The 23,283-nt window shown below is 36.9% G+C and overlaps 2 protein-coding genes across 11 annotated transcripts in view; one reads left to right on the top strand and one right to left on the bottom strand.

Annotated features, from left to right (window-relative positions):
- The window catches only part of HHIP (hedgehog interacting protein), an 87,152-nt gene extending 64,423 nt beyond the window's left edge, over nucleotides 1-22,729 (top strand). Inside the window, exons 9-14 of one of the 2 annotated variants that reach the window (XM_067551954.1) lie at nucleotides 682-805; nucleotides 1,617-1,747; nucleotides 3,065-3,146; nucleotides 19,492-19,640; nucleotides 21,371-21,499; nucleotides 22,358-22,729. In XM_067551954.1, coding sequence (XP_067408055.1) covers nucleotides 682-805; nucleotides 1,617-1,747; nucleotides 3,065-3,146; nucleotides 19,492-19,640; nucleotides 21,371-21,499; nucleotides 22,358-22,368 — 626 coding nt within the window. In that variant the 3' untranslated portion in view covers nucleotides 22,369-22,729. Of the gene's footprint in view, nucleotides 1-681; nucleotides 806-1,616; nucleotides 1,748-3,064; nucleotides 3,147-19,491; nucleotides 19,641-21,370 lie in introns of both variants that reach the window. The other variant, XM_067551952.1, reaches the window with a different exon arrangement.
- Nucleotides 1-23,283, bottom strand: part of ANAPC10 (anaphase promoting complex subunit 10) — a 276,728-nt gene that overhangs the window by 104,848 nt on the left and 148,597 nt on the right. For 8 of the 9 annotated variants that reach the window (XR_010920520.1, XR_010920523.1, XR_010920525.1 and 5 more), the window contains exon 5: nucleotides 4,535-4,625. The gene's annotated coding sequence lies outside the window, so the exon portion shown is untranslated. Of the gene's footprint in view, nucleotides 1-2,963; nucleotides 3,214-4,534; nucleotides 4,626-23,283 lie in introns of those variants that run through there. The other variant, XR_010920519.1, reaches the window with a different exon arrangement.

Raw genomic sequence — 23,283 nt, 5'->3', positions numbered from 1 at the left:
TTGAGCTTGGTCTTAATCTATGTAGGTTTTAAATGTATTTTGAATGCATACATTGGATCATTTACACATTAACATCCTTGAGGAGATTATCTGATATAATTTAAAAGTGCAATTCTGTAAGAAAAAGTATGTGTAAATGTTGTCAATCACAGCAGCAGTATAAGGGCCTCGGCCTCATTAAGAAACTACAGCCAGGAATACTGATGCATGATACTGAACAGTACAGGCTTTTTGCAGTAAGAAACTGATCTTAAAAGAAGGTGGATTTGGGCAAGATTTTCAAAAGCACAAGTCCTGCTGAAAGTCCGTGGGACTTGTGCTCCTAAAACCCTAAATCTCCCCCTTTATTATTTATAATACCGAAGTATAACAGATCCATTCTCTGGGTCAAATGCTAGCCACATAAAAGTCAATAGCAAGACTCCCATCTTCAGTAAGAGCAGGATATGACCCCTTTGGCCATATTCTTCTCTCAGCCTTAGGTTAGATTATCGCCCTCTGTGTTCATGATGCTGTTGTCTGGTTTCCCTTATGCTCTATTTCCTGTCTTATACATCTTGTATGTCCCAACACTGGTGCAATTTAAATGGCAATAACTTTTCTTCATACAATAATATTTGCATAACTGTTTTTAATATATGAAATTGCATTTGATCTAACGCTATGGTAGTTCCTTTTTAGAAAGTGAGCCTTCACTTCTAGAATTCAAACCATTCAGTAGTGGACCATTGGTAGGTGGATTTATATACCGAGGATGCCAATCTGAGAGGCTTTATGGAAGTTATGTGTTTGGAGACCGTAACGGGTAGGTTTCTTACAATCACAGTCTGAAAATATATTCAGTTATGATACATATAAAGCAAAAATAATATTTTGCATGTTTGCATATTAAAGTAGTTCTGCTAATCCTGCAATGTGGCAATGCCATAGAGGAATCCCCAGGTTTGGAAACAAGATAGGGACCATTATTTTCTGGGTCATGGCATTTTAATGAATAGCAGCAGAAGTGACATATTTGATCTCTGGAGGAGGTTGAGATGGGGATATTGACCCCCAAATGCTCCTCAGGGACTCCCTAATCCACCCTGGTTCTGCAAACACCCATGCCCATGCTTAACTTTAAGTACACGAGTAGTCCCATTGACTTCACTGAACCAAGCATTTAAGCATGTGTATAAGTATTTACAAGATCGGGGTCTAACTAAATTAACAGTGCAGACTTTGAATCTTATTTTCATGGAAACTTCAGTGGTGGAGAAAAAGTAACGCTTTCTGGATGAATGAATACAGTTCTACCACACCAAGTAAGAGAAATATTTAGTACCCACATGCAAGAGAAGTATTTTAAAAAGTATTTTCAGGATATACATATATTTACAATACTTTGGGCCGATTCTGCCATACTTAAATACTAAGCAATGTGAGTAAGGATGGCAGAAGGATGAATATTATGCTTTTTTGTTTGTGTACAATGCCAGCTAGGAAATTATATTGTGATTAATTTTATAGAAGTGGCCATGGAACTACTTACTGCAACTCCTTTTTATTATCTGGACATTTTAAGTTCTCTTTTCAAATGCTGTATAATAGTTTGCCTTGTATGTGTTTGATTACAGAAATTTTTTAACGCTGCAACAGAGTCCTGTGACTAAACAGTGGCAAGAGAAACCTCTATGTCTTGGCAACAGTGGCTCATGCAGAGGCTTCTTTTCAGGTCACATCTTGGGATTTGGTGAAGATGAATTAGGTATAGTAGAAAAACTCTTATTAAATTATAAAATAAATCGTATCAAAATTACATGCTACACCATACAGTATTATAGTAGCTGTTTATTTATAGCAGATCTACAGCACAGCTTTCCTTTTATTTTCAAGTCTTTGACCAAGATTTTCATAGTATCCCTCCTACTCTTTAGCATCTATGTAAGAAACAGCAGACAGAGTGAGCATGAGCTAGTAGAAGGGGTGAAGGTCCTATTTTCAGTCTCTATATGAACACAGAGGGTATGAACGTAAGTCAAAGACAGAAATGTAGCTTAAGTTCTATGACAAAAGGAGGTCAAGAATTGAATGAAAATATCTAAATCCTGTTTCAGTGTTTAAAATTCTCATTCATGCTAACTGAATTTTTCATAAAGACTGATGAGAGATTTTCTCTGACTTATATTTGCTTCCCAACACTCATTTAAACAATTAACTCTGGAAGTTCCGTGCCATAGTAGGACAGGACACTAGCCTTTCACCTTTAGAAACTTGGGGTCAAATCCTGAATTTGGTGTAAAGGAAAAGTGAGTTGATGATTTCACACTCAATTCATCAAAAGATCATTAAATGCATTGACACAATCTGCAGGAGTGCCCTCTTAATAGATGCCAAGAATGTGATTGGTAATGGGATGCAATTTAGTACTGAGCTGCTTACTACAGCTTCACACAGAATGTGTGCACTTTATCTGGCTCTAGCTGATGCTTGCCTTCACTTTTATGAACAACAAATGCACATATTAACCACATTTAGAAAGGAAAAAAACTTCATGTTAGAGGCTTTCTAGTATATCTAGTTTCTAAATCATAATGAATATTGGTCAGAACCGCCCACAGGAAGTTAATCATGTTTGTAACGAAGGGCCTGTCATACATTGCCCATATTCACATCACAAAAATAATTTCAACTTGTATAATTCCATATTTAGTAGTATATAGTAATAATACTCATAGTAAACCTATTGAATGGGCAGATTAAATTCCCCCCTTTTTATCTCCCCCAAATTTTGAAGTTTTGTCTAAATTTTGAAATTCAAAACTTAAATTAGCTCTACAAAATGTTAAAAGTGAAGAATTTGGTTTTCATTTTCACGACAAAGTTATTTTCACATTTCTAGTGTTAATTGGTAATTTTTTTTTCATATATGTTATCAAACAGTAAAATTACATTGTATTTTCCAATGATGAAAGGTATTTATTTCATAAGGTTTTCACCATCTTGCACATAGAGCTAGATGATAAATCAGAGGTACAGAACATTATTAAAGAACACTAATTTACTAGATCTATTTCTTTCACAGGTGAGGTGTACATTTTATCAAGCAGCAAAAGCATGACGCAATCTCACAATGGGAAACTCTACAAGATTGTTGACCCCAAAAGGTAAGCATTACTTCATTCACATCACAGACTCGGATCAATCTGTCCTTAAGCAGGTTAACAAAACTACCTGGGCAAAACGTAAAATAAATACATTGTGAAACAGAACAAATCACTTATGCTTCACTTTTCCATGTAGCTCTAGTTATGTAATGCTTGAACAAAAACGGAGGGGAATGCTCAACTCAAAGGTTTTCTAACAGCAGGTATAGGAGCCACCAGCTGGTAGCACTCACCAAAAGTAACCACTATCAAGTATAGTTTAAATACTATAAAAGGACATTTTAAACTCTCAGGGGTAGCCTATATATCATCTTCTTCAACCTCTGGACCTTACCTTGCTGATGTCTAGATGCTCATATTTGGGGGGTATTTGGTTACATTCATGAAAACCTAGACTCCCCTATTTACAGTAGAACCTTTTGAACCAATCCACATGGAAGATTCTGCTGGGATTCTGAATCACCAGTGCCTACAGCTGAGGAGATACAGTATTCATTGGTGGCAGGACACCAGATTCTTCCTGTCTTAGTGAAAGGTGCCGAAGGCCAGCTGGTGTGCTGTGTAAAATGGTATAGCAGTTCACATATGGAACTGGTTCAAAAGGTCTTTGCAGTGACAATGACTATATGAACAACACACACACTTCTCCCGAAAGCATCTGTTTTTCTCCTGCATGGGATGTCACACACAGGAAGGACACATCTGACAGCAGATCCTTATTGATTTCAATAGAGCTCTGACAATTTGTGTCAGCTAAGGATCCGCCCCATGGTTTCTAGAGATATACCTGCATCTAGGGAGTAGCATGCATGGATTAATTTACTATCATCCACCTCTTCTCTAGGTAAGTTTGTACAATGAACAATGCACTCTACACTTTTTCTGTGACCAGAAAAGCAAAGTCCATACAAGGACCTTCTGTTGCCTCACCATCAAATGAATATTCCAGATTCTGCAGCAAGACCTAAAAATCAGCAACTATTTCTAACAGGCCACCAAAATCCTACCCAAATGATTTATAAAACACAAAATCCATAAGCTAAATAAAATTATTTTGACTTGTGATAAAAAGAGGGATGAAATTAATATCACGCAAAAAAGTGTTTTCCCAAGTATAATAAGCACCAAAAATTGTGCATCAAAGACGAGGAATTGTCAGACTCAAATGGACTAAAAACATTGCCCAAATTCTCTTTCTATACTACCCTGTACACCAATCAACATATGAAGAAGCAAATCCCTTTACCCCAATTTCAAGTTCTTTGTAATGCAACTACTTCTAAGTGAACGATAGGGGATCTGAAAACTTTGCACAAAACCCCCCTCTTCCATACACCAATGTCCTCATCATCAGGGGCAATGGGAAAATGCAGCTAAAGGGAACTCACCTTAGTTAGAGAAGTGTCCTTTTCTTCCCAATGACACCAGCAGTTCCATCAAACCAGGCATGTGTCATCTTAAGCCTATTGTATCTCCATCCTGCAAAAACATGCACACAGACCACAAGATTGAATAAAATTCTAACACAAAAGGAAAGGGGGCAACAATCATTGTACCAGTTGTACTAATTACTTTCACCCAACCATCCTTCAGAGAGCTATTAGAGTCATAAAATCTACCCACTGCTTAGATCTATTTCAGCATGTTTGCCTGTTAACATCAGCATAGTCATGCTTCCAGTTTCATCATCTTTTCACTGCTCCGGAGAACAATTTGTCTTCAAACCAGAGTTGAAATTCTGAAAGTTGTTGTTGGTACAGTACATGATAAATGAAGAGAATGTAGTAATACATTATTTGCATTTAGAACAATATTATAAGTATATTAGTTATAGTACAATTCTAATGGTCTCTGATTATTATACCACCCAGATATATTGCAATTATTTAGGAAGCAGATGTTACTGCAGTCTGTCAGTCAAGGTTATTTTATGTGTTTTATTTATGCTTTCTAGTATTAAAACATTTTTCCAACACAAATCTTGCCAGCCTCATTTGGATTGTTTAGTCTGTTGGTGTATGCATTTAAGTGAATTTTACACCTTAATTCCATTATTAGTATCCAATTACAAGGGGTTGCCTTGTTTGACCTTGGTTTTGTGTTCTTGTTGCCTTGTCTAGTAGGGTGGTCTCAAAATGACATACCTGAAAGGCCAGACCTCCCATTGCAGTGCTCCTGGTTAGTTAATTCATGTGTGGGCAGGGGGTAAGATTTGTGTTTGGTTACTGGAGAAAATAACCAGAGTGCTATAGACGTTGTCCTTCTACATTGGCATACATTTGAAATTAAGTGGATTGTGGCAAAGTACACAGTTTTTGGACAAAGGAGGTTTTTTTTGTTTATTTTTAACTATCATCATTGTAGGATTTTTTTTTTTTTTTTTTGGTGAACTGGATTCAGTCCAACACTTTGGCATGTGAGCATCATTACATGTTAAGCATTAGTTTCTCATTCATTGCTAGCATACTGGCGATCAGGTATGTGTTTGATAAAGTCAAAGCCTTAAAAACATTTATTAAACATCATTCATTTTATACATGTTCATATCTATACAAATATCATTTATCATTTGTTTCTGATAGTGCCCAATTTGTGCTTGCTGCTTTACAAACACACACACACACACACACACACACACACACACACACAAAGGTGTAGTCCCTGTCCCAAGACTTTTAAGTCTAAAAGAGACAAAACAAAGATGAAGTGTGGGGGAAATGAGTATACCATACAAATAAAGTTGTCAAGACAGTTACATCTAATAATGCAATGTTTGATAATAGTGTTGTGAAATAGAGGTTAGATATACAGACTATCCTAGTCACCTCAACCTTGCAATTACCTATCAACTGTTTCTTGTCAGCACCATGATACAAGTGGGTCTTCAAGAGGCATGTGAACATGGAGAAAGTAGCAGCTTTGTTTATCAGCTTAGTGAGAACATTCCGTGTGGACGAACGTAGCCATAATTTTTAACAATGGGTATTTGCTACAAAGCAATAACTCAGACACACAGGACAAGCTTCCCCTGCCAGGGGGAATGTTCTGTTCCCCATTCCTAGTGGCAGATCCACAGAGAAGCCTACTGCTGCTACCACTAATGAAGTTATTCTTTTAGCCAAGTGGTGGAGGTTCATAGTTTGAATATGGAGGAGATCTGGGACTTTATCTCTTCTAACCATAATAGGAAATCATTATATAACCAGCCGATCTGGCAAATAAAATTTTCCCCACCACTGTGACCTTGCAAACAAACAGTATCAACCGTGGCAAAGCCCGACTTCAAAACCTCAGGCTATGTGGTTCCTTTAAAATTCTTCCACAATTGACTGGCTAGTCAACAAAAGAAGAAACCACTCTCACATTAAGATGTCTGGAGAAACTCCAGCAGCATATCCAGTGCAGTCTTCTGACCTCACTTTCTAAAGTATGATTATCTTATATGGCAACCAGGCTGAGTGAAATCAGAGGTGGTTTATTCAGAATTATGGTATCAGATAATTCAACTTACTTTAACAGGAACTGAGAGAGTAGTTATTCTATCTAATCTATTTGAAGTAGTCTATTTTGTTTGAAGTTAGTGAGTCCTGAGTGAGGCTAGGTGGTGATTGTGTGTCTGTGCAGAATACCTAAGCCTGTACTAGGATGGCAACACGGTAAACTTGCTAGGCAGAGGCCACTTTCAGGCAAATAGAATCTGAAGCCACAGTCCTTCAGCTGACAAAGTTAGTGTCACAAGGGAAAGGGCTGCGTGTGCAATAGACAGTCAAATCTCTATTTCTGATAGAAGAAGAGCCTGAGGAAGTACCCCTCACAGACTGGGGAACGTGGCCATAAGAAAGACACATGCTATGAGTACAGAAGATTCTATTGTCAAATATTGGTAGCTGGGTATGCAGAGACAATAAGAACCTTTTGGAGAGTTGCCTACTGGGCATGCAGCGGTGTGCAGATTTCCTGACAAACCTCTAGAAAGTGTTGGGGAGGAGTCTGTGGCAATGGCATTTACTGGTATAAATAATACAAGAAGGTGTAAGAGATTGGCTCCAGAAGCCAAAGTTAGATTATTAAGGAAGCCTTAAGTCCAGGGCTCTCTGGTATACCTCTGGTTCCCTGTGCTAGACAGGGGGAACTACAGTATCTCATTTTGCAAATGAGGTTACGTGTACTGAGGAGATGGTCACATTTTAGGCACTAGGGCAGGGAGAGGCTATTATGGAAGAGATAATTAAAGTGGAACCAGGCTACAGACAAGGAAAATAAAGACAGTTGGGTAAAATTAAACTTCTAGCCAGCAGAAAGCTGACAGATGCAGAGCTGTGCTCAAATTGGACAGAGTCTTCTGTTGAAGATGTCAATAACACAAGATACACTAGGTATCTAGTAGGAAAGAAAAGGTCAGTAATTACAACTCCACTGGAAGGATGGGTTGAGGATGGGGCATCCAATAAGATATTAGGATTTCAGATAAGGAAGATATATAAAAATAGACACACAGTCAAGATTAGGGCTTATTTAGATGAACAGTTAGCACATGGTACATTGAGGTGTAACTCTACAATGCACTAGTGTGCTGCACATTTACTGTCCATGTGGACCCTACTACAGCACGCTAAAAGTTCCCTAGTCCACTTTGATCTGTTCTGCATTGAAACAGGAGTAGGTCAATGTTATTTATCAGTATGAATGTATACTACATTAGAGTCAGGCATATCTGTGCCCATACAAAAAGGAAGGAGAAAGGCAATTAAAAAATGTGACTAAAATGGCACCTTTCAAGAGATTATTTGATCCAAAGAGTAAGCCGTCAAAAACAGAATTCCAGCCTACTTGTTGCCAATAGAAAAGAATAATCTATGGCTTGTCAAATGTAAATTGGGAGGGCTTCAAGGATATTTGAAGAGCAAATAACCACAGACAAAAATAAATAAATTATCCGCACTAAGAAAACTCGCAAGAGCAAGTAGTCTGTTAAATTACTAGGAAGTTAAGGGAATAATCAAGGAGAATATGGATAGTTGCAGAGAATGGTTTGCATGAGACTTTAGCAAGGAAACAATGCTGAGATACCTACCCCAGAACTACTCTTCGCATGTAGGTAAAAGATGAAGCACTGAGGTGGAGACTAAAGGAGACTGAGGTGGTGTTAGGACAAACTGATCATTTAAATTTTAGCAAATTAATAGGTAGGAGTGGATGCTCTTCTGATCCAAAGTCAGATGCATGTTTAAGGCACTATTTTGAGACTCGGGAGATCTGGGTTCCATTCCCTGCCCTTCCACAGACTTCCTGACACTTAATCTCATTGACTTTATTCTCCATTGGTATTTTGGGAATAAATAATACTTCCCTACCTCACAAGGGGTTGTAAGGATACAATAAATCTTGGAAGAACTCTCAGATAATATAGCAATGAGTGCCACAGAAAGTAAAAAATAAATAAAAGAATCTAAGCAGTGAGTAACTGAAGGTGCTATAAACATATACTATCTATCACTAATATCAGCAACTGAAGTGTATCATAGTTAATGTTGTTCTTTTGTTATGCTTAGAAGGAGAGAATGATCCTAGCATTTACAGAAAAGTATAATTTTAGTATTAGGTAAATTAGTTACAATAGTAATTAAGATAGAATTTCCTATAAAAGAAAATTATGCCCTTCCGACCTGAGAAAAGTAAAGTATGAGAGAGAGAAGTAAAGTGTTGTCATGGATTGGGAACTGATGAAAAGATAGAAAATAAAGAGTAGGAATAAATGCACAAATTTTCAGTATAAACAGAAGTTAGTGGTGGGATGTCCCAAAGACCCATAGTAAAGCTGCACTATCTAATATATTTATTATCTGGAGAAGGGGGTCAGCAATGACGTGCAAAATTTCTGGAGGACAAAGTTGTTTAGGTTAGCCAACAATAGAGAAAATAGGGAGAAATTCCAGATGGACCTGAGAAAGGAGTGCTTGGCCAGCACAATGGCAAATGCTATATAAAGCACATTGGAAGGAATCATTTGAACTATGTACACATGTTGATTGGTTTCAAATTAACTAACTCAAGGGAAGAACCAAACATCATTACGGACAGTTGAATTAAAATATCTTTAAACGTGTTCTGTGTTTGTACAACATTTAGCACAATGGGGTCCTATTCCATGACTGGGATTCAGAGCCACTACCACAATACTACTACTACTAAGTTAAACTGTGGAAGGTGCTCCTAAACCATTGTGATGGCTACCTATGATAGAAGGGCAATGAAAATGGTCAGACATATGGAAAGATTTTCACATATAAGGAAAGAGTTAAAAAAAACTTCGGTGTAGATAGAAGACTAATAAGAAGTGAAATATTGAGATATATAAAATAAAGAATGGTTTGTGGTAGGTCATTTGGGCACTGCCATTTAACCTCATATTTCAATAACCAAGAAACTTTCAATTAAAATAAACTGAAAGGCAATACATTTAAAACTGATAAAAGGACTTTTGTTTATTTTACACAATACATAATTAACCTGTAGAACTCACTACCAAAGATATTGTTGAGGCGCAGAGCAGGATTCAAAAGAGCACCAAACATGTATATGGATAACATTTTTTGTATTATAGGACCCCATTGTGCTATGCTTTGTACAAACACAGAACAAAAAATGTCCCTGCCCCAAAGAGCTTCCTATCTAAGTAAAAGACAAGTGATAACAGATGGAGACAAAGTGGGGAGTACAAGGAAACAATTAGGCAATACTGGTCAGCAGGATTGGCAGTGCTCTCAGCACATGAGAGCCCAACCATTGTCAAGTTATTTGTAGGTATCATTATCATCACTACACTAGCTAAGGATACCGTCCCCCAAAAAGAGAGAGAGAGAGAGAGAGAGACAGACAGAAAACAACTCTTAAGCTCTGATGCTTCAGGACCTAAATCAAACATTGTCCAGGGTTAGAAAGAAACTCACTAGACATAGGTACGTTATCATGGTTCATTATAAGGAAATCCATTCCTTTCTCTGAAGCATCCAGTATTTGCCACAGTCTGATACAGGATTCAAACTAAATAGACAATTGTTCTGATCCAGTATGACAATACCTTAGTTCCTGGTAGGTAGTATCTAATACCTAATCAGGTGCTCCATGGACATGCTAGAAAGAATTCTTCCCCATGCATTATGATTAGTCTTCATAGCTCTGGACTACAGTATGCCTGCAGAGCATCTTTGGGCCAAGAGTTGTGGTTGCTAGTTTCAATTGGATCCAGCCCTAAAGTTGATGCAAACCATCTCTCTTGCTTAACCCTACAAACTTGTTCTATTCAGTTTAGCATTCCTTTTTGACACTCTGCTGGGATTTATGACATCAGAAGAATATTTACAAAGGAATTGATTCCAAACATTAAAGGATTGTGTCTGGGACACTATATCACATTCAGGTGATTTGAAACTAAGATGAAGGCTCTTCCAAAGAATTTCAGCTATTATATCCTTTAATACAACTGTCTCATATGACAGGCATTTGGCATTTTCAGAAAAATTTAAAATAGTAAGTAAGTGTAGCATTTATGAAGTTTTTGGTTAATGAGAGATGAAAAACTCAGATAGAAATGAACAGTGTGGACCCATTCTCCAAAAAAGTCTGGTTTGATGGTTCAGAGATATACTCTGAAAGCACTTCCTAAAGCTGTCAACAAAATGAGCCATTTTATTGGTGAACCCACCCAGATGGGCCATACGAACCCTTTCTCTCCAAAAAATTACCGTGCCTCTAAGTCATTGAAGAGAATGGAAAGCCAGAATTAATGTCTAATTATATTTAGTTTAGTCTTAGAATGCAAAATTCTTATCTCATTTACCTAGCCACATGCAGCTACTATTCCCATAAGAGATACTAAAGAGAAATTAAAGCTCTTAATAAATACCAGCCAAGAGAGTTTCACTTTACAGAAGTACACCACAAAAAGTCCTTTGTAACCACTATGGAAAAACTGGGTGGTTTTTTAATCACATCACAATCCACTGACTGTAAAGGTTTTGTTTTCATTTTCTTACTGTTTCTAACATTGGGTATTAAGGAGCTTTCACTTTTTATCACTTTATAAGGAAAAAACAGCTCAGTTTATCTTTTGACTATTTTCTGGAGCTGCAGGAAGCCAATTCCTCTGCCATCGCAAAGAAAGTCATACATAATAGAGCAGCTTTAGCCCAGTAAGCCAGTCTTTCCCAATTCATCAGTCAAAGTGTTATGCAAGTGGCCCCCTAAATTGATAAATTCCCACAGTGCCTGTTGACCCAGCTGCCAAGTGCTCATGCAGCAGGTGTTGTTTTCATGACCACCCTGACAGTAATACAAACTGTTTAGCAGTTGCATTGACCTCTTAGCTATTAACATTGATACAGGCTCCACTAGGGACTAGTTTTCAAACATGACAGAATTTCTAAAGACTAGAGGTCATGAACAAGTATACCATATAAGAATAAATTTTATATGTGGCTGAGTTTAAATCTAGGAACAGTGAGGTTTTTTCCACATTATTCCCTTGTAGTAAATCTGGAGACAAGTAACAAGCTTCTGGCATGTCTCCCAGTACTTAAGGTATATTTTTATTTTAGAAACTGTACCTCAAGAGATGCAGTATAACTTACTACTTATCACAGAAGAAGTAATGAAACAAACTTATTTTCAGTTGTAATTTGCCTTGGAAAAAGTGAAGCTATGATACATTTTGCATTAATGTGTGTTTGTGCATCATTTTAATAACTAAGTCTAATATTTTGCGTGAAATTCAATTGAAGTAAAATATTCTCCTTTCCACATAGCAGTGAAATATCAGAAATCATTTGATATCAGTCAGGATTCACATGGGTATGCCCTATTCCTAGAACAAACAGAGATGCATCTTTTGTTTTACTCACCAAGCATTTTTAAAATATTGTGCCAAATTCAGCCTTGATGGCACTGCATTAGCTTCAGTGGAATTACATTACAGCTGAATTTTGCCTCCTAAATTGTATTGCTCCACATATGCCTGAGTGGAATAGTAATATATATTGCAATTAAATTTCTCACTTTCTGCACATTATGGAACTGTCAAGGGATTTATTAATCATGCCATGAAATGACAGATTATTTTAGTGTGAATTTTCATTTATTAAAACATGGTTTATATTTATATTCCTTAACTTGCCTTAAATAATAGCAGAGGCTACTCTTCTATTCTTAGTACAGTCATGCATATATAAATTGCTTTTACTCTCCTGATGTCTCAATTTCCTGAGTATGTCAGACCTTCATAAGGCAATGAGGACTCTGAGTCCAAATGCAGGTTTTATTCCATGTGCCATACAACTAGAATGATTACATAGAGTCATGAAGGTATACTTTAACAAGCAAGATATCCAGTACTGTACTATGTCTATGAATAGCTCTTTAAGATATACAGTCTTAACAATTCTAGTTAAATAGTAATTAGCAGCAGCTTATTTTGGCTAACTTCCTGTGGGCCAAATGCTACACGCCATCAGGTTACTGGGCTGTGCACTTGAGAGTTTTATAAGGATTAAGGGAATGGGTGAAAAAATCTTTCCCACAGAACATCATGTAACTCGTGAGCAGCTCCATGGCTACAGCCACTATGTCCCGCCGTTTGGAGATTGTGGAGAAGTAGATTCATAAAATCACTGACCTTAATCTGGCCCTGAGTCCAAGGAGGGACAGTAGGACAATAACTTTATGGATCCACCATCTATTCTCCACCCTGCCCCATCTTTCATGTCAGGAGAGACAGTGGAACTATTCATGTGAGCAAAATTACACATATGCTTAACTGTTGGCATGATCAGGCCCTCAATCAGTTCCAGGACTAATTTTACCTTTGTGGGATCCAGTTCAAAACAATTGTTCTGTGCCTGAAAATGTTCTGTTCTTAATCTGAAAATCATAAATTGTAAGTTCTGTGGGGAAGGGACTGTCTCTTACATGTGTTTGTACGTGCACAGCAGTGCCATGATCTTGATGAGGGCCTTTGTGCTCTACCATAATACACATGAGTACTAGTAAGATTTTTCATATACAACTCAACAATCATAACAGGGTTTTGTTTCACCTGCCTTTTTATTAATCTGGTCACTAGACACTTTACCAACCAGAATTTCGCCATCTTCCCTTCCACTGCAACCTAAGCTACTAGTGATGTAATCTGTATTGACAAAGTGTGACAAGTACAGCTTACTGATAATTAAATATTTGAGTAAAAATCAGTTTTATTCACAAGTATCAACAGCACTAAGAAATATTGTGAGGTCATTCTTCAAACTATTTTTCAGATAAATCAGCACGCCTTCATTTTTACATGAATTCATTCATACATGCAAGCCAGACATTTGAGACATAAACCTGAGGTGCTATTGGAAAATTTGGCCCACTGTGTCTATCTGAAATTAAGCATATTAAAAAGAGGCTAAGGGAAATTTCCTCACCTAGGTCCTGCCTGTGCCCTAGCAGATTTTCCTTTATCACCCCTTCTCCTTCCACCACAAATTATGCTTTTGTTTAATATTAAATCCTTAAAATGCACTTCTGCTCTGAAAAGGGACTTTATTAAACTGTAACTTGATACTCAATGCAGCCTACTATATTTTACTACTATGATTGCCATTATCCATATAAATACCTAATCCTTTCTTTTTAAATCCTACTAAGCTCAGACTTCAATGTTAGCCTAATGGCAATGAGTTCAACAGGTTAATTGTATATTGTACCAAAAATAAAAGAGTATTTCCTTTTACTGGTTTAATTTTTTTTCCTTGAATGCCCCCTTCTTCTAACATTATGAGAAAAGATAAATGGGAGTGCCCAATTTACTCTGCCCGCAGGGGGGCTGGAACAATTTGTATAGTGGGGGGTGCTAAGAGCCACTGAACCAAACTGTAAATCCTGTATTTGACGGAAACCACTTCAAGCCAGGGGGTGCAGGAGCTGCACTCACACCCTTAGTTCCAGCACCGATGCTGTACAAGCCTATTTGTTCCATCATATCCCTTCTCATTCATCTCCTCTCTGAACCATCCTCATCTTTTCATTTTCTTCACACATGAATGTTCTTCCAGACCTTCAAATAGTTTTCAGCATCAGTCTCCACACTTTTTTTTTTTTTTAGATAGGGCTACTAGAACAGAAGTCAGTATTCCAGGTAAGGACATACCATTGATTTATAGAACACTATAACATTTTCAGTATTGTTTTCCATCCCATTCCCTATTCATCTTAGCATATTATTTGTTTTTGATTCCACAGTTTTCACTGAGCTGTCCCAAAAACTACCATGTTCTTTTTCCTAATTTAAAATCGAAGAATGGATATGAGGGGCTCAAGTTATTTCTTCCAATGTGCATTATCTTCTCTTTGCCAACACCAAATTGCATTTGCCCATCATACTCCCCATTTACCTAGCTTTTTAGATCCCTTGGGAGTTCCTCACAGTCTTTGCTAATCTAAGTAATTTTGCTGTGCAACCAATCCCACCCAATCTCCCATTTCCAATAATCAACCTAATAATAATAATAAAAAACAGGCTTCCAGTCCAATAATCAACCTACCCATCTCAGTAGCGAGCCTATGGCTGTTTCCAGAGATTATATCCCTACGTCAGTGAGAATCCTACCAACCCACAGCTGCTAAATTCTTCCCCCATAACCAGACCCACTCACCAAGCTTCCATAGAGCGATATGTATGGAAATGCCCTCCCCACTATTGACATAATTTCTGGATCTCATCCACTCATGACCCAATTTTCATTAACAATCCATCTCACAGCTGCCAAGCATTCCGCTCCTCCACCCCGCCGGTACTCATTTAGTCTCACTCCATCAAGTGAGTGCATACTCCCTTTAAGGCACCTGAAAATTTCTTAGAGTGGGTCACAATATAGCTCAAATAAATACAAAGGTGCACCATGTACATTTGAATGTATGGTAAGAGATCAAACATTCAAATGAAAGTTTCTCAGCGTTGCTCTCAAGAAAAATACAAGGAAATAAAATGCAAAAATGTATGCTAATACAATGTTAAAGCAGATTATTTAAAATAAAAACACAGAGGCAACTGAAATAGTAAGGATATGACTACGATATGCTCTATATACATCCAATCAGGCCTGCCTTTCCTCTGAAATTATGTTATTCGTTATATAGGTGGTGGGCTCCATCTGTTCTTTGACAAGAAAAACAAAAGGCTCTTCCATACATATTTCACAAGATGCCAGTGATGGTGCATGGAATTTTATAAACAAAATTAATATAAATGAAATGGATGTTTGGGGCCATATGACATATGAGCAGATTAATTATAGTTAGTTACTCCCAAATTAAAATTAAAACCATATTTAATAAATAATAAATAACGACACTTGAACTGTGTAATTAATAGAAAATATTGCAGCTTGGCTTGATTTGTTTTGAAAAAGATTCCACTGAATCTATATCCAATAGGACTTTTTAATGTATTGTGTGATTAATATTATGTTGTTGTAAGACTAATTAGTTACCAGAGTGCCTAAAATTTTTAGAAAGGGCTTTTTAAATACTATTTAAATCTAAAACACTACATAAAAATAATAAATAAATAATGGATTCCCTGAATTGCAAGATGTTTGAATTCAAGTCATATAGAAATAGGTTTCTGAAAAATTGTATTGTAGCCATGGCTACTGCAGAAAGCAGAGTAATTTCTTTAATGCAGAATGTATTCTGTACTTTTGTCAATATTGAGGGCCACTGAGCATCTAAAATACTTCCATCTAGAAGCTGGCAGAAAAATTACATTACATAAAATCTATGACACTACAGAATCCTGCAGAAAATATTGATGCACACCAGTAGATTCGTTCTATCAGCTGAACTAGACATCCCTCAGGGTATACTCTCCATTTACACTGGTATCAAACCTACAACAAAGTTTGATTTCATTATGACTGCACAAGGGAAGAAAAATCTGGAGTGTCAAATGGAAGATGTAGAATGCTACAGTGATGTTATTAGATGTTGCAAAATGGCTGCACGAGTCATAATACATGACATAAAACACCCTTATTCAGATTGCTCTCTGCAAGTTAGAATCAGAAATTAGGCATTTAGTTAGAAGAAAAGCCAACAGAAACCAAAGCTACAGATAGATTCTAGCCTGGAGTATCTAAGAACCTTGAAGAAAAATCCACATAGTCCTGCTACATGACTTCCATTGAATAATACAGAGTTCTTGAACAAACAAGAGACAGAAAAGCATGAGCAGTGGAATTTTAAGATTTCAACACTGTACAAGATATATTGTAAATCAGGAAGAGGAGAAAAAAAGTAAGACACAAAGGCTGAAACACCACCAGCTATTGTAATAATTTATTTTTGGTGTCTCTGCACTAATGAAATTCATTAACATCTCATTATTGTCTATGTAATCTATCTTTCCTACTGAGAAATAAAATAACCCTTGGTTATCACTCTACTTTTAAGTATTTAGTATTTTTGTATAAAATATACCTTTGTTCCCTTTAGAGGCTGACATTGTAGGATCTTGACTGAAACATCTAAAAAAGGACAGGTGGTGAAACCCCATTGCTTCAGACTTGTAAAACTGAGCTAAAAATGTGCAATCTTGGACTGGCAGGGCAATGTACAAAATGAACTAATCGTTCTTTAACTATTGTGCTTCTATGGTAGTTATTTGATGCAAAATGTTAATAAATGGGCTCCCTTAAAAATGTTCTGCCTTCGCTAGCAATACATGTGATATTCCTAACCAGACTCCACCATCAAAAAACCCCAGAATATCAGTTCCACGTTCTTCCCTATCCCTCATCAAAACCACCACTAACTTTCCCTCCAATTCCCTTACCCAAAGATCTCACCTTACTCCTAAAGATCCAGCTGTTCCAAACTCATTGATCTATAAATCCTTCCCCTCAGTATGCTTGGCCCTTTCCACCACGTTATGGAGTTTTCTCTAGGTGTCTTGAACTTCACTGCCTTTTGATTCATTTCAACATCCAGTTCAGAATTGTTTAAATTCTTTTTTAGCCCTGCAACCTACCTTACTTCTCTCTATTGCCCTCCCAACTCCATACATTCATGTAGTGACAGTTTTCTTTTTCCCTCCACACAACTGTGCCACTATTGGTGAGAATCTTCTAAAAATCTCTTTCAAGTTCTGTCCAAAAATCCCTTTTTTTCTTTTTCCTATACTCTTTTCTCTGATCCTCATTGTCATTATTATTATTATTCTCATTATCCTCATTATTATTTAAGTGTAAATTGCCTTGATTTGTCAAATGTCTATTAGGAAATCTAGGCAACTCCCAAAATTTAAACCACATAATTAAAAACCTAAAATATTCAATAAAATACTTGGTAAATTATATATGAAATAAATACAATTGTTCCAAATCAAAGACAGTCCCACAAAAACTAAAGTCACTAATCCTGCCATATTGTAGGGCCCTAGCTAAATCATCATTCAGCCACCATCTCCTCCTCTTATGGACACCCACCTTCTCTAAATGGCTCTGAAAGAAGGTAAACTTTGCAGTGCACCCAAAAGGTTAATAATTCCAGGCTGCAACAGACCGAGTATAGAAAGTGAATTCCAGTGCTGAGGGGGATTTAGCTCACTAGCGACAGCATGGGCCCAGGGAGAGAAGCAGCCTCTTAGCTAAACAGTTCCAAAACTATGTAGGGCCTCTTAAGATAAAATCAAATTCTTGAGCTCCATCAGGGAAGCTTCTCAGGAGGCAGTTCAACACTCAGAGCATTGGTATTACATGTGGCCTTCATGTGTGATGCACTGCACAGCCTCAAAGTGGTCTCAGGACATATTCTTTAATTCTGAAGTATACCTCAGAAGACTGTTTGGATGAAAGATGCTGTATAACACAATGATGCATTAGAGAGAAGGTGGGTGTGGTAATATCTTTTATTGGACCAACTTCTGTGTGCGAGAGAACAGAACAGAGGTTAGTCCAATAAAAGATGTTACCTCACCCACCTTTTCTCTCTAATATCCTTGGACCAACAGCTCCATCAACACTGCATACAAAGATGCATTATACTGTATTTTGCTAAGGACATAAAATGTCTCATCTTTCTTTGAATGATGGTTTTGAGAAAATGGTAATTCCCTTCGCACCCCATCTTGCTCCCACTGAAGTCAATGGCAAAACTTTTATTGGTGTCTGTGACAGATATTGCAACCACATGCAATATTTTTGGAGACCATATTGTGTTGAGTGTATTAATGGTTTATGTATTCCTATGTGCCAGGGATTGTATGCAATTCTGGGAAAGAAGGTTGCCACAGCTCCTCTAGGAATTAAGAACAGTGGAGGGATTATTAAGGTGAATCACATAGATTGTAAACACCTCCAGCAAAGTACCAACCCTGGCAGGGTCTTGCATATCCTGGTTCAAACTCTTTTTTCCTGAAACCAACAGACAAAGAAAGGGCTCATGTTATCAAAAGGCTGGGTTTCAGCTGATTCAGGGCCATCTTTCTGATCCAGCAAATGGATAGGACCTTCTGTCCCAGCAGCCTCCAAACCCTTACGGAAGGGCTGGAAAAACTATGGCCTAGTAGGGCACAGTAAGAGTCTGGCAAACTTTTAGCATGTGCATAGGAACTTTTATTAGTATTGTATGTTTTCTATGCAAAGTTTTTACCTTAAGAATAAATGTGCTTGCTTAGAAAGAGCTGCGTGGTAACTGCTGGCAATATACTGATCATAGCCCTCAGAGAGAATGCAAAGCTGGTCTTTAGGCAGACTGGCTTGCTGGGGATATCACAACGTAAGGCAGGGAGCTGTGTAGCCTTAAAACAGCTGGTCAGGCGGGAGAGAGAGACAGTTTATCACCTGAAAGAGGTGATAGATGGGATCCACAAACCTTAAGTGGGCGCCCTCGAAGGACCAGGGAGGGGGAATACAAGTGCAGTTACCCTGAAACTGTGACAGTTATCAATGAGAGAAGAAGCAAGCCTTTAATAAGAAAAAAGTTGTATGGTTTGTATTCCATGTTCACCATCAACAGTGAAGGCCTGAATACAGGAAAAAAGAATGATATAATTAATGATAAGGCCTTTAAAAGATTTCAACTGACAGTATTCATATAATCCTTTCATGTGTAAAGAGATTTGTTTTCACTTAATGTATCCATATGTTCTCTATACAAAGCTGTAAGCCTTCCTATATGGCCACTTTTAAACAGCTTTCTTTAGAGGAAGGAGAAAAAGCCATTTTTAAAATTTTACGTGTGAAAGAATTCTCTCCCCTTGACCCTGATTTTTAAATAAGTAATTGGCTCGTATGTTTTTCTACAGACCTTTAGTCCCTGAAGAATGCAAAAGAACAGCTCAATCTGCACAGATACTGACATCTGAGTGCTCAAGGCATTGTCGGAACGGACACTGCACTCCCACTGGAAAATGCTGCTGCAATCAAGGCTGGGAAGGAGAATTGTGCAGAACTGGTCAGTATTTAGGTTCATGGCCATGAGTGAAAATAGCAATTACATACTCAAAAAATTGCCTTTAACGACTTGATGAGATAAAATCTTTGATAAAGCCAATTGACTGTAGCTTTTAGAAGCACAGAACAAACAGGGGCTGTGAGACCAGGGTGATGGGTGCAGTAGAAGACTTTAGATGAAAGAGAGCCACAATAAGTAATATTGCAGGCTACAATATGACTTCCATTAAGTAGAGCGTGTAGAATTCCATGAATTAATGGCATAAAATTGTAGACTACGTTATACTCCTATTTTACCTTTCATCCATACTGTAAGTAAAATACAAAGGAAATTCCAGTAATAGAGATTAGGGACTAGATTTCAAAAGATATTCAGGAGCCTTATTCCCACTGAAGTCAGAGAGAGTTAGGCACCTAGACACCTTGAAAAATCTAGTCCTAAGTCCCTGAACCTGCAGTCTCCCCCCCACATAGAATTACCATAGACTTAAATAGGAGTTTCCTGTTAAGAAGGGACTGCAAGATAAATCCCTAGAATCATACTTTTGCATACTTTAAAGTCAGATAGTTTGATATGGCCTTTTTTTTAAAAATGCCTTTGCATTTTTTTTTAATTTAATTTTCCCCTTTAAGATAATGTGACTCTAAGTTAATGTGTTTATTAAAGAGAATTTGATAAATACTTCAACACGAAATCTCACTGATAATTGTAATTTTAATAAAAATATCATACTGCACTTAGCAATGGTGCTCAGATCCCTGGTTGGGATCTTGAGCCACTAATGTAATCTAAATAATAGAAGTAAATAACTGGGAGGAGATAAGCTGCTTCTAAGATGGCCTTATCAATAGTGAAAACATCTGAATATTTTCATCATAATACTGCCCACCTCAAACAAAGTGCTAAAAAAAGTTACACAACTGCAGCTACTTTATTGTTGGTTTGGCTAAATATTAGTTAGAACTCAATTTAATGTTTAGAGTTAAAAAAAATTGACTTAACTGAATAATGAAGCATTGCAATGGTAAATTTTCAGGGATCTTTTAAAGAGACAAAGTGTCTAAGGCCCAGATTTTTAAAGATATTTAGGCATTGACTGTTAATGGGATTTAGGCTCCTAAGTGACTAAATCACTTTTGAAAATGATATTTAAGCTCCTAAATCAGTTAGGCATTACAATGAGGAGCACCACAAGACCTAAATACCTTAAAATCTGGGCCTAAATGACTTCGGAACCCAAGTCCAATTTTCAAAAGTGACTTTGTGCCAGATTTCTAATGGTATGTAGGTGTTGCTTTGTTCAGCATCGTAATGTTTAACTGACATAGGTGCCTAAGTCCCACTGAAAGTCAATGGGACTTAGGCTCCAAAGCACCTAAGTCACTTTTGAAAATGAAATTTAGGAGCCTAAATCAATTAGGCACTTTTGAAACTTTTGCCATAAGTCAAATGCTATTTATTTCCACAGTCCATTACTTGTGAGGCTCTCTTAGAAGTATGAAAACAGTATTTATTTCCTTCACAGTCCTAGGTGTCCAATCTACAACTTTTTTAGCACTAGTTTGGTCTTTGGATACATTAACTATTTCATGCTCTGTCTTTTGAAAAAAAAATTTATCCTCTCATTACAGTCACTGGCACAAAGTAGCTCTCATGTTATGTACATGCCTTTGATTTTTCTATTTCTCAGTAAGATTCTCAACATGAACTAGAATATTCTTTCCCAACAGCAAAATGTGATCCAGCATGTCGACATGGAGGTGTCTGTGTAAGACCCAATAAGTGCTTGTGTAAAAAAGGATATCTTGGCCCCCAGTGTGAACAAGTGGATAGAAACATCCGAAGAGTGACAAGGGCAGGTATTCTTGATCAAATCATAGACATGACATCCTATTTGCTGGATCTAACCAGCTACATTGTATAGTTTCTGGGACTATTTGGATACTACATTTTCAACGGGCATTTCTTTTGAATCCTGTCATTTTAAAAAGACTGTTATCCAGCTATAAACACCGGTGATTCAATTTGCTTTTATTAATTTAACTATAATTTCCAGACATGTGCAGATAAATTTTTGCACATGTGTATATATGTCCATACATCTGCACAGATGTATAGATGTACAACACACAAAACCCATCATAGGTATGGTTGCATAAACAGTGGAATTTTTAAAATATATTTCTTCATGTAAAATAGTTTACACAGTGATTCCACTTTAAATCAGATTTTCATCAAAGAACTCTTATGATGTCGTAATGGATTCTTTGACATCCCAGCAATTTTATGTCTAACTATCTGATTATAGCAATAAGAGAGGAGTTTTGAAACATTACTGTACAAACTGCTGGATTTAATTAAATTTAGTTATAACAGTTTTTAAGGTGAAATGAACTACACTATGAGATAATATTTCCAAACTCCTTAATGCATTCCTAAATAGGCAATTCATTGTAATATTGTAACCTTCACCTTCATCAATGTATCTCTATTACAGAATGTTATGCACTTACTTCTTTATCTGGCATAGATGCAGAAATCTGGTTATCGCAGCTTAATATCAAGACTGTTTCAAGTGTTTAATAATTAAATTATATCAGCGTATTTCAAAACCAGTCATCCTAGAAGGTCTGCTTTTTATCATATATTTTATTTAACATTGGGCTCTGGGTTCATGTTACATATTTATATTATTTTATTTTATTTTTATAATATAGACATCACCTAGATGAAACAGCTTTACCATGTCCTGTAAAATACTAAAGTTACATTTTTCACCAACTTAATTGGAATGACGGGGAATGAGAGAGCAAACACACTCTTAAATATGTTGTGGATCTAATCTAGAAATCTATCCTTGTGTCAACATGTATCATTTACAACGGATGAAAAAGCAACCACCAATCGATCATTATAGAATTCCAGCATACCATAAAAATGTTTATAAAAGTGCTTTTCACTATAATAGGACTGCCCAGATTATACATGATTATATTGTTACATATTTCACACTGAATGGAACTTCACTGGACGAAAGCTCATTTTAGCAAATCTTGGCTCCATAAGATGTCACTTGAACAAAACATTATATGACGATTATTGCCAAATATGGTTTTAAATGTAAATGTTCCTTGAAGAGTTAAAAAAAAAATGAATTTTTGTAAATGTATCAATAAAATTGGTGTACATGCTGTATTCAGGTTTTTTAAAGCATTAATTAACATTTTAACTATAGACACCTTTGAACTGGGTGACCACCCCCCAACCAGCCCTTACCTCCCGCTTCCCAGTGTTGTGTGGCCTGATCTCTGTGTTCATTTCTATCGTATGTAATGTTTCCTTTGCACTACTGCCTTACGGAAAAATTTACCTACAAAGAGAGAACAGAAGAACCACAGTGCTCCAATCATAGACCTGTAAACTGCTGTTCCTGTATCAATAGTAGATAGTGGTTTAAGCAATGCAGTCTAACACATTCCTGCAAGATTTCCCACCAATAAGAAACTAATCTCTATAGGACAATGACTTGTAACTAATTTTCCAGTAGTGGAAGTTTTCAGTCTCTTATTTTAATACATCTGAAATGTGCAAGTAAAGCATGCTTGATATTTGTCCCTAGCTGTACTAAGAGACTGCTTAAAGG

This window comes from Emydura macquarii, unplaced genomic scaffold (genome assembly GCF_026122565.2).
Source record: "Emydura macquarii macquarii isolate MOO-44397 ecotype Brisbane River unplaced genomic scaffold, CSIRO-AGI_Emac_v2 contig_1363, whole genome shotgun sequence".
NCBI lineage: Eukaryota > Metazoa > Chordata > Testudines > Chelidae > Emydura > Emydura macquarii.
This window is presented reverse-complemented; position numbering and strand designations above follow the sequence as displayed.